This window comes from Cnephaeus nilssonii (genome assembly GCF_951640355.1).
Source record: "Cnephaeus nilssonii genome assembly, chromosome: 2".
Classification (NCBI taxonomy): Eukaryota; Metazoa; Chordata; class Mammalia; order Chiroptera; family Vespertilionidae; genus Cnephaeus; species Cnephaeus nilssonii.
The window spans coordinates 44,911,206-44,923,688 of NC_137073.1; the positions used below are offsets into that span (position 1 = coordinate 44,911,206).

The window sequence follows — 12,483 nt, forward strand, 5'->3', positions numbered from 1 at the left end:
ATAAAAAAGTACACATATACACAATAGGGGAAAACAACTTATAATTTAAAATGGGGCCCTAGTCGGTTTCGCTCAGTGGATAGAGTGTCAGCCTGCGGACTGAAGGGTCCCGGGTTCGATTCAGTCAAGGGCACATGGCCAAGTTGCTGGCTCGATCCCCAGTAGGGGGCGTGCAGGAGGCAGCCAATCAATGATTCTCTCTCACCATTTATGTTTCTATCTCTCTCTCCCTCTCCCTTCCTCTCTGAAGTCAATAAAAAATATATTTTTAAAAAGTAAAAAAATAAATTAAAATGGGCTGTGCATGATTACCCTATCCCCCCACTAAATTCTTTTATTTTTAATCTTTATTGTTGGAGTATTACAGATGTCTCCTTCTTTTCCCACCTGCCCCTTCCACTCAGTTCCACCCCACTCAGGCCTTTACTACTCTATTGTCTGTGTCCATAGGTAATGCATATCTATATATATAAAAGGCTAAGAGACCATCACATCTGAAACAACCAAACGGACAACCTAACAGGCTGTGTGGGGCGACCAGGCCAGCAGGGGGGTTAGTGAGGGGTGACCAAATAACTGAGCAGCAGGCTGTGTGGGACTACCAGGCCCGCAGGGGGGCAGTTGGGGGCAATCAGAACGGTGCGGGGGGGGGGGGCAGTGAGGGGTGACCATGCCGGCAGGGGCTGCAGTAAGGCGACCAGGATGGCGGGCGGAGGGGGGGGGGCACTAAGGGGCGACCAGGCCGATGAGGGGGCAGTTGGGGCAACCAGGCCGGCAGGGTGGAGGGCAGTTGGGGGCGACTATGCCTGTCAGGGGGGCAGTTAGTTGCGATCAGGCAGGCAGGCAAGTGAGCAGTTAGGAGTCAGTGGTCCCAGATTGTGAGAGGGATGTCCAACTGCTGGTTTAGGCCCGATCCTAAACGCGGCAGTTGGACATCCCCCAAGGGGTCCCAGATTGGGGGGAGGGTGCAGGATGGGCTGAAGGGACACCCCCCCCCCCATGCACGAATTTCATACACCAGGTCTCTAGTATGCATATAAGATCTTTTGGTTCATCTCCTCCCACCACCCTCCCCTATTCCCTCTGAGATTCATCAGTCTATTCCACATTTCCATGCCTCCGGTTCTATTTTATTCATCAGTTTATTTTGTTCATTAGATTTCTTGTTCATTTATTTTGATTTTTAGATTCAACTATTTTTTTGGTGTGTTTTTTTTTGTTGTTGTTTTTTAGTATACCTTTATTGATTTCAGAGAGGGAGGGAGAGATAGAAACATCAATGAGAAAGAATCACTGATCGGCTGCCTCCTGCACGTCCCAGACTGGGGATCAAGCCCGCAACTTGGGCATGTGCCCTGACTAGGAATTCAACTCTAACCTCCTGGTTCAGAGGTCGATGCTCAACCACTGAGCCACGCAGGTTAGGCCAATTGTTGATAGATATGTATTTATTGCTATCTTATTGTTCAATTTTTTATCTTAATCTTCTTCTTCATCATCATACTCTTCTTAAGGAATATCCTTCAATATTTCATGTAATACTGGTTTGGTGATGATAAATTCCTTTAGCTTTTTCTACCTATGAAGCTCTTTATCTGACCTTCAATTCTAAATGATAGCTTTGCTTGGTAGAGTAATCTTGGTTGTATGTTCTTGCTATTCATCACTTTGAATATTTCTTGCCACTTCATTCTGGCCTGCAAAGTTTCTGTTGAAAAATCAGCTGACAGTCATATGGGCACTCTCTTGTAGATAATTGCTTTTCTCTTGTAGCTCTTAAGATTCTCTCTTTGTCTTGAATCCTTGGCATTTTAATTATGATGTTTCTTGGTGTGGGTCTTTTGGGGTTCCTCTTGTTTGGGACTTTCTGCACTTCCCGGACTTGTAAGTCTATTTCTTTCAACAGGTATGAGAAGTTTTCTGTCATTTTTTTTCTTGCATTCTCTCTTCTCCTTCTGGAACCGCCATAATGCGAATGTTGGTATGCTTGAAGTTGTCCCAGAGGCTCCTTACACTGTCTTCATATTTTTTTATTCTTTTTTTCTTTTTGCTCTTCTGACTGGGTATTTTTTGCTTCCTCATATTCCAAATTATTGATTTAACTAGAGGCTCAGCACGCAATTAAAATTACACAAGGAGGCGCCCCGCCTCCCACCGTGCAAGGAGGCACCCCACGGGGCACCAGGCCGAGAGGTGCTCCATGCACCTCCTGGTGACCGGTTGTGGTCGTGATGCCATTGATGCCTTTTCCCTTCCTTCCCTGCTGCCCCAAGCTAATGTGCATGAGATCGCCTGAACAAAACTGGGGCCCGTATTGCATGGAGATTGCACTCCACAGGAACCTGCCTGATCCAGGGAGGTTGGGGGCATTCACTGTGGGAAAGGCTCAATTTAAATGAAGCCCCTGCTTAGATAGGTGCCGGCTGAGCTGTTGGCCGTTTTCGGAGGGTTTATCATCCCTTCTGGCTGTTTCCTTGAAAACCACAAACTCAAGATAGCAGTGGAATGCTGCATCCCCTTACCTGAAACCCTGCTTCTCTGGTGCCGCGGGTGGCCGGGACCCGGGCCTGACTTGCGCAGCACCGGCCGCTGAGGGAGTCAGGCCAGACAGGTGCCACGGGCGGCCGGGACCCGCAACTGACTTGCGCAGCACCAGCCGCTGTGTCAGGCCAGACCGGCACCACGGGGGGCCAGGACCCGCACCTGACTTGCAACATCCCCCGGCCCCCCTGCCTGTGTCCACTCAAGGGCCGCCCAAGCCGCCGTGCCAGCTCGGGAAGGCCTCCTGGTCTCTGTCTCTGTCTACGCTCCAGGCCTCACCTGCGCACGCAATGCAACCTCCTCCTGTCCATTCATGACCCATTACGGTGTCCTGGCCTAATTTGCATATTACATCTTTTTATTTATATATATATATATATATATATATTCTTGGCATATTCTACTCTACTATTGAATCCCTATAAATTATTCTTTATTTCAGGTAGTGTATGCTTAATTTCTGATTGGTCTTTTTTCATGTCTGACTTTCTCACTAAGATCCTTGAATGTCTCACTAAGTCCCTTGAGCAACCTTATAACCATTGTTTTGAACTCTGTATCCAGTAGTGTGCTTGCTTCCATTTCTTTCATTTGTGACATGCTTCTCTGTCTCCACATTTTGGTTGCTTTACTGTGTCTGTTTATATGTATTAGATAAAGCTGCTATGTCTCCTGGAATGTAAGAGTGGCCTTGTGTAGTAGGTGTCCTGTTGGGCCCAGTAGCTCAGCCTCCCCAGTCACCTGAGCTGGGTACTCTAGGTGCACCCCTGTGTGGGCTGTGTGCAGTCTTATAGTTGAGTCTTGCTAGCTGTTAGTGCCACTGGAAGGAATTGACCTCCAGGTCTATTGGCTGTGAGGACCAGCTAAAACTTCAGTGGAAGAGCTGCTGTGCAGGAGACACCCCTATGGACCAGGACTTGCTTTAGTGGGACTTTGGTGCTCACTGAGTCTCCCCTTGAGTGTGTCGCTTGTGGATGTGTAGAGTTTGCAGTCTGGTATTCATACCAGACTGTCCACTGGGTGCACTGGCTTTAGGGCCTCCTGGAAGAAGCTATAGAGAGATCTGCAGGTAGTTGCTACTTGTATTAGGTTTGGAAGTGCCCAGGTGAGACCCAGCTGTGAAGCAAGGCAGGCTGGTGCTAGTGCCCGGTCTTGGGCCTTTTGTTGATAGGTTTGGGGTATACTGTCACCAACTGTAGCTTGTTTGAGAGATTTTAGGAAAGTCTGAAGCCTGAGCCTGATATTCATATGGAAAAGCTGTTGCAAATAGATTGAGGATGCAAATTGGACAGAGCAAGGTCTCAGGGAATGACCAGGGCCATGCTGGTGGAAACTCAGATATGGCTGCCAGTTAGCTCTGCAACAGGGGTGGTCCCTGCACAGGAACAATGATCCCTGGGAGCACTCCTATCTGGGAGAAAGCCGTCCCTGAGTTCCTATCCCGATGCCATACAATCCAGTTCCTCCCCGTATCTTCCTGGATTCCCCAAAGCTGCCACCCAGTGCCCAGCGTTGAAGCTCAGAAGAAGCAGGACCATGTTCATGCACTGGCCCTTTAAGAGGAAATGCCTGGGTCTCCAGCAGCCTCCATGTCACTCAGTCAAAATCCCCACTGGTTTTTATAGCCCGAAGTTACAGGGACTTCTCTTCCAAGCTCTGGAACCATAGGCTGGGGGTCTGGTGTGGGGCTGGGACCCCCTGCTTCTCAGGGGAGACCTCCACAGCAAAAATATCCCTCTCAATTAAAAAAACAAACACCACACGTGGGTGTTGGACGAGCCCGTTCCTCACCTCCACCCCTCCTACCAGTTTCAAAGTACTTTCTCCTTTATTGCTCTACTTGTCTGACTTCCATTCAGCCAGACTTCAGGAGGTTCTGAATGATGGTTGTTCTGTATTTTAGTTGTGATTTGGATGTGGATGTGGGCGGTCGCTAGCACCAACATTTACCTATGCTGCTATCTTGGTTCTCTGCCACTAAATTCTTTAATAATCCATCTACCTGATTTTAAATAAAAACTTAAGATGTAACACAACACATAATATTTCTAGAATAAAATTTAAAATGAGTTTTACAGATTTTTCTAACAAATTATTCTCAAAAATTCATTTCAAAGTGCCCTGATTATATTCTGAAAGGCTATCAAAACCATAGAAGCAATACTGCTTTATCAAACAAACTGTCATGCTACTTGCTCTTCAAAATTAATATGCATATACTAAATTGGTACTCTACCTGTTTCTGATTGTAATCAAAACAATATATGACTAAAATAAAAATTAAATTGACAAATGAAAATCTTTATTAGGCACAAATGACATTAGGTTTACTCTCTTTGAGATTAAACAAAATGGCACACATGAGTTCATGTCTGCTATCAAACATATAATGAAAAGCTGATTTTTAACTTTAAATTTTGGCAGACAACCTACTATAATATTCTAAATATTCTAAATTTCAAAAATTATCCAAGGCTGTAACAATCGGTATTTTAATTTGGAAACCCTATAATTCTTGCAAATCCTGTAAAACACTTAGATTTCCTGTGTTTACTGTTTTGTTTTCACCAAAACAATCCCAAAGAATTTCTTCCTGGTATATCTTCTGGTTAAATGACTTACTTTTGGTATGTTGTAATTAACATTGTTCTCGCTTTTAAAAACAATGTTAAGAATTAGTATTATTTCAATAATCTTAAAGGCACTTAAATACTATTTAAAACATAGTATTTGAAAACAGGCCCAAATTTTAAAACAAAGTCTAATTTAGAACTCACAATGGCATGAGTACCACAAAAATCTTTCTCCAGGTGCAAACATGTCAAACTTTCCCCTCCTGTATCTTCTCCACATACAAAGACACACATAGCCCCTCCAAAAAAGAATCTTTCCATTCTCCCACCCTAAAGGATTCTCTAGAGCAGTGATTTTAAACTGGTGTGCTGCGTAAGCCTCTTTTCCTTAGGTTGTCAAATAAAAAAATGACATCTGGTGGGAATGCAGACTGGTGCAGCCACTGTGGAAAACAGTATGGAGTTTCCTCAAAAAATTAAAAATGGAACTCCCATTTGACCAGGATCCCACTTCTAGAAATATATCCCAAGAAATCAGAAAGGATATATGCACCCCTATGTTCATAGCAGCACAATTTACAATAGCTAAGATTTGGGAACAGCCTAAGTGCCCATCAACAGATGAGTGGATTAAAAAACTGTGGTACATCTACACAATGGAATACTAAGCTGCTGTAAAAAAGAAGGAACTCTTACCATTCGCAACAGCATGGATGGACCTGGAAAGCATTATGCAAAGCGAAATAAGCCAGTCAGAGAAAGATAAATATCACATGATCTCACTCATTTGTGGAATATAATGAACAACATAAACTGATGAACAAAAATAGATCCAGAGCCAGAGAAGCATCGAACAGATCGTCAAGCCTCAGAGGGAAGGTAGAGGAAGGTGGGGGGAGGGGGGAGTAAGAGATCAACCAAAGGACTTATATGCATGCATATGAGCATAACCAATGGACACAGATACAAGGGGGGTGAGGGCATGTGCTGAAGGGTGGGAAGGGCCGGGGAGAGGTCAATGGGGGAAAAGGAGACATATGTAATACTTTAAACAATAAAGAATATTTTTTTAAAAATGACAGCCAACACAACAACAAGAGACAGGTGTGAATGCCTGTCTTGAATCATAAATACTTTATGTAGGTCATATAATAAAGTTGTATCTTATTGGTCACATCTCATAATAAGGTTGTGTCTGATTGGTTAATTCTTGGTACCAGAAATCCTTATATACAAGTATTATAAGCACCTAGTTCTTTAAAAAGTCACCTTGGTGAAGATGGGTAGAAAATTAGCATTATTTTTTTGTTTTGTTTTGGTAAAGCAATCAAAATTACATCTATTTTTTTTGTTAGACTGGCAAAAAATATATTTTTTGGTGTGTTGCCAAATTTTACTAATTAGTTTATGTGTGCCCTGAGATGAAATAGGTTTAAAATCTCTGCTCTAGAGTCAACAAAAGAAAAAGTTAAACTAAAGGATGCTTACTATGACAGAAAGTTGAGAAAGGAGAATGCTAATTAAGCCTCAATTCTCTACCAACAGCCAGACAGTTGCAGTCAGTTTCTTGACTTGGAATCTGAGTCCCCTTGGCTGGGAACACTGGTTTTTCTCATCCAACAGGGAGCCTGGACCTATATAACATGTTTACTTTCAGAACTAAGGTATATAAATTCCATACTAGACACAGAAAGTAAAGTATTAAGACAATCTTGGAAATTACCTCCATCTTTCCATTTCATTCAAAACAGTTTCAACACTACTAGTAAGTATGAATAAACTACAAAATGGGGTGGGGGGGGGGGGGAATTCAAAAAGTGTAAAAGAACTTGCCCTGGATATACAGCTAACTATAAGAGACTGGGCTGGAAGTCAAATCCAGGTAATGACTCTAGTATTAGGTCTCATCAGTACTTCAATGCCTATTCTAGATACAATGAAACCATGGAAGACATACACAAAGCAACACTGGTTAATGATACACTGAAAGTGCAAATAAAGTGCTTTGAAAGTATGAGATATGGTCACTGCCTACTAGAAGCTTTCATACTAAGAGCAAAGTCAAAATAGTTTGTTGCCAGTTTAAGTAGTAAAAAAGTATCTAATTCTTGGATATACTAACTATATTTAATAGTGGTATATTTTAAAATAGAAACTCCAAAAAAACATGCATTCAATTTCATTTCAATTTACCAAGTAAAACCTGTCACACTTTATTGTGAAAATAGGATCTCATCTCTTGTAATCTTTTGAAACAAGAACATGTGAGTTATCTGCAAACATTCAAAGTAGGGAATTACAAACACAGTACTGTCTTCAGAGAAAGCATACCATACCAAGAGGAATAGAAATTCTTCACGGGGGCCTGCAAGAGGAAATCTCATGTCCTTAACTCAAGTAAAACTAGAACTTAGAGAATTTTTTTTAGTCTGCACATACCATGAACCATTAGTGTTTGCTATTTTCCTATTTAAAAAAAAAAAATTCCAAATCAAAAGAGATTAAAAATAAAATTCAAGGAGTAAACAATAAATAGATTCTGCTTTAACATGAAAGAAAAATGAGTGATTTCAAGAAAAGTAAATTTAAGATATATACAATATCCAGGAAACCAAGGGCAAGAAATTTAGTTTATAACAAAACTATCAACTTAATGTTAAAAAGTCAGGGATAGATTGGCTGCAAAGGAAACAGATGATTAGTAATCCTTAAACTTTCACCAAAACTGTGTCTCTTTACACTAAACAACAAAAAAAAAGGGGGTATTTTTACTGTATTTATTGCAATGTTTCCTGAGATCTGGAGATTAAAGCCTGTTCTATGGAAATGGACTTTAAAATGCAGCAGGCGGGACCAAGAAGCTACATGATGGTGTGGAATAACTATATAGGCTTTGGCACACTCACTTACCTCTCCTTTAAAATAACATGGGGGCATTCATCAAGGTTTTATATACACTTTAGATGGATCATCTAGGTATATAAATAAGCCAGCATATTGTATATGCTTTGAAGTAGATTACATAGATTCTTTTTTTTTTTTAATATAGTTTTACTGATTTCAGAGGGGAAGGGAGAAGGAGTGAGATAGAAACATCAATGATGAGAGAGAATCATTGATTCGCTGCCTCCTGCATGTCCCCTACTGGGGATCAAGCCCACAACCCGGGCATGTGCTCTGACTGGAAATCGAACCGTGACCTCCTGGTTCCTAAGGTAAGCACTTAACCACTGAGCCACGCCAGGCCGGCGATTATATAGTCTTAAAGCGTGCTTACATAGAATCTTAATGCCTTCTTAGAAAAAGTTCTTAGACTTTTCATAGGAGGAAGCACTCATAGAACTTTAGGAGATAGCAGAGAATGCAATGTTACTATCCTATAATCTCCTGCTAGGAAAACCTCCTTGAGTAAATGCTGTTTATTCTCTCCCTCTACATAGCAAGAGCAGAGAGCAATGTCCAACTACAGTTGCTCACTGAAACCCTCAGAGCTCACTCTTCTGAGTATTCTGGGTTAACATTTAGAACTAGAATCTCTAAAAATGCTAGGGTCAAGTGCAAGCTAAGGTGTGCATGTGTTATTCTACAGGGGAGGTACAGAATCTATTTTAAAGCCAAGTATTGGTTGGCACAGATGTAAAAACACAACTCAGGAATTAAATGCCTGCACCATGTAAAATAATGACTATTATTTATTCTGACTGTCAAAGACCACAAAAAAGGTCAAAAGTAGATAGAAAGAAATCATGGATATTTATCAACTCTTTACTTTGTTTCACTTATTTATGTAAACTTTAGTTTTACTTCTAATCACAACTAAGTCACAGTCACACAAGTTGTAGCAGAAATCATCAGCATTGTAAATATGTTTAGATATAGGGTATCATGTGAATACTGACTTTTAATTTGAAGTTATTACAAAAACTATTATTAAGGCAGAAATTTCCACTATACTCCTAGTAAGTAGGCAGAAATTTGGAGTCCTCTTACTTCCAATAGTTGGATAAGACTAATGAAAAATAAATCACTTTCAGTACACCTTAACCTTGGATTACTGCTACACGGCAAAAAGGGGCTTTACTGAAAAACAGCAATACAGCCTTTAGCAATCAATGTCAACAATCTAAACTAAGTAAGTTTCCCAGGATTGCTAAACTGTCACATACGGGAATTCAAAGGGCGTGAGGAGTAAATTATTTATACAAAATATTTTTTACTTTCTAGTGATACCTCAGAAGAATAAGTGAGAAGCACTGTTTTCACTATATGTTTAACCAGCTCTAGCTGTTAACAATTAGTAACTATTTGCAGACACCCCCTCATTCTAACTACAAGGCTACTTGACCTTAACTTAGAATAAGAAATGAAATCAATCCCAACTATTTCTCAACTTGACCATTTTAAGCCTATGGAGTAGGATAATAAAAAGCCCCCACACACACACACACACATACACACATACAACATTACACAATTTTTGTTTAAACGACTCTGCCAAACCACCCCAGCCCAAGGACGTCAGACTAAACACCTAAAAAACCCTACAGAACATCCTCCGGAGCGCAGGCTCCGCACAGTAAGCACCTGAGGACCGACAGACAGGTTTTTACCTCCTTCCCTCTCCAGGCCAGGTGCGCCCGGGCCTGGGGCCGGGGACCCCCGAGAGGACCTGGGGACCCCCCGGAGGGGGGGTAGGAGGCGCGTTCTCGGCTCTGCCCGTCATTCCAGGCCGAGACCGGCGGACTCCGGGACGCGGACCCACGGCGGGCGACGCGGGCGCCTCCCTTACTCACCGTGAAGCGCTGGTCGCCGACGCTGCCCACGGAGAAGCAGTGGTCGCCGGGGTTCACAGCCCCGGTCAGCACCTGGTGCAGGTTCATGTCGGAGCCTTAGTCCAGCCACGGACACCGCGGCCGGCTCATGCCCGGGGTCAGCGGCGGCTTCCCTCCCTGCTCCCCTCAGGGGCGGCGGCCGCTCAGAGGCGGCGACGGGCGCCCGGAGCTGGAGCCGCGCAGCTGGGGCCCGCAGCTCATTCCGAGCCCGGCGGGCGAGGTCTAGAGGGGGCGGGCCGGGCGGGCCGGGCGGGCGGAGCGCCGCGCTGGTCCGCGCACCTGTCACAGCCCGCGCAGGCCCAGGTGAAGCGCGTCGACGCGGGGGCTGCGACTCGCCGGCCAGGAAGGCCGCCTGTCCACACACTTCTGGGGTCTGGGTGCGTGGTTCGCGTGGTCGCGTAGGCGGCACCCGCTCGCCCTCCCTGCCTAACCAGTTCCTTCCCGGCTCCCGGGTCCGCCACCCCTGTAGGCCTAGGCCGCTCACGATGCGTCGCTAGGTCGAAATATCGCGAGATTTCCCGCGGCGTATCGGAGGACAGCGGTAAAGGACTCACTTCTTTACCACAGTACAGTATACAGACCAGCAAGTGGATATGAAAACGCCTCTTCTCGTCAGGTGCTGGCCAATCCCGAGCTCCAGTCAACCCAGGGCTCCGCCCACCACTGCGGACACACCCAGGGCTCCGCCCACCACTGAGGACCGACCGATCTCTCGGAGGCTCGAGAGTCACTGTGCCCATTTGAGTGTTGAACCTAAGGAGCCTGGTAGGAATATAACGAGCCTAGAACGAAGTGACAGTTTTCAAGTTATTCTTTAGCTGAGGGCTTAGTCTGACTGTTGCGCCAGAAAGTTTAAAAAGGGAGAAGTGCATTAGAAATGGAGTTGCAGAGTCCTCGGTCACGATAGAGACTACAAGTCCCAAGAAGCACCGCTCCCCTGGGCGGCTCTTGAGAACTCCCAAGTTAAATGTGACTCTGGAAGCGTCTCTGTCGCAGCGTAATAGTGCCTGCATTTCCAACTCGCCAAACAGGATTATTGTGAAAGGTTTAAACATTTGCCAAGTACTGGGATGTTTTCACCTAAGTCCACCTTAAACAGGCGTCTGTAATAATTCTGCGCCAGCCCAATGTTTTGGAAAAACCTAAGAATTCCAAAATGATTGGTATCATAGTTAACAACTGTGATATTCCAACTCTCCTTGTATTTTGACACAAGTTTTGTGTTATTGTTGACAAACATTTGTTTATATGTCTCCTCTCATATACTGTGAGTCTCCTAGGGACAGACTGTGTCCTGCTTGCCTCGGCATCCTCAAGTATCTTCTAGCACAGTGCCAGTTCCAATTTATAAACTGCAGTTCTGTAAGTGTTAAAACGAATGAATGTGAACAGGAACTCTCCGCCTAAAGAGTAGTTTTTAAAAATTACTCAGTTTAGTTTTATACACTGTCGTGGGGAAAAAAACGCAATACTGATACTTAGATGGAAGGAGTACTACTAATTCTATTTTATTTTGCTTTACTTAAGTTTTTCGCAATGTACACTTACTTTGTTTTGAAGTAAAAAGTTACTTAAAAAACGAGTCTGCCCTAGCCGGTTTGCTTCAGTGGATAGAGCGTCAGCCTGCAGATTGAAGGGTCCCACCTTTGATTCTGGTCAAGAGCACATACCTCGGTTGCTGGTTCAATCCCCAGCCCTAGTTGGGGCTCAAGTGGGAAGCAACTAATCAATGTGTCTCTCTGTCCTCTTCCCTTTCACTCTCTTAAAAAAAAAAAAAAAGTTTAACAGCCATCTCCCTTTTTTAATTTGAAAGATGTAAGTGAATCCCATTATTTATCCCAGTCTCTTCATAAAAATGAGGCACTTAAAACTTAATTTGTCATTTAAGAAAAACTATTGAGTTCAAACATGCTTACAGTTTAATTTGTATTTTAATTATTGAACCAAATTGTATTTATTTTAGTCCCTAAATCAAGAATTTTTTATGGCCTACATAAATTTTGTGTCTGGCTCTGAAGCTTTTTACTCATTCCATTCTGCCCAGTTTTTGGCTTTGAAAGGCATGCAGTATATAGCAGAATAAAAGAAACTACATGACCTAGTAGTTAGGAAATCTCAGATCTACCTCTGATCTTTCTGTGTGACCTTGGAAAGTCTTGTTAGTTTTAAGACTCATTTTCCTTATCTGTAAAATTAACAAGTTTAACCTGATTGTCAACAACATTTTGATTGTCTTTTACACTCCTGCACTCTGTACATCTGTTAGTTTTTATTAAATTCCTTTAGCCTCAAGATAGGGTACCTGACTTTGAATCCTGGCCTAACTACTCAGACAAATTATTTAATCTCTCTGTGATTTACTTATCTTATCTATAAAGTGAGGATAGTAGTAAATTTTTAAAATATAATTATGAGGAATAAATGAGAACAGTGTTTAGTACATTGTCAGAAGTCAATGAGTGTTAGCTACTTTATGAGTATTACTCTTATATAAACCTAACGTTTTGAGATATACTTACTCTTTCTAAGGTTTTCCA

The 12,483-nt window shown here is 43.0% G+C and overlaps 1 protein-coding gene across 3 annotated transcripts in view; it reads right to left on the reverse strand.

Moving 5' to 3' along the window:
- DMXL1 (Dmx like 1) overlaps positions 1-10,546 on the reverse strand; it is a 158,974-nt gene extending 148,428 nt beyond the window's left edge. For 2 of the 3 annotated variants that reach the window (XR_013812874.1, XM_079760045.1), the window contains exon 1: positions 9,908-10,546. Coding sequence is in view for 2 of the 3 variants with exons in the window: in XM_079760045.1 (XP_079616171.1) it covers positions 9,908-9,994 (87 nt within the window). In the remaining variant the exon portion in view is untranslated. The remainder of the gene's footprint in view (positions 1-9,907) is intronic. The other variant, XM_079760044.1, reaches the window with a different exon arrangement.
- Between the last annotated feature and the right edge of the window lie 1,937 nt (positions 10,547-12,483).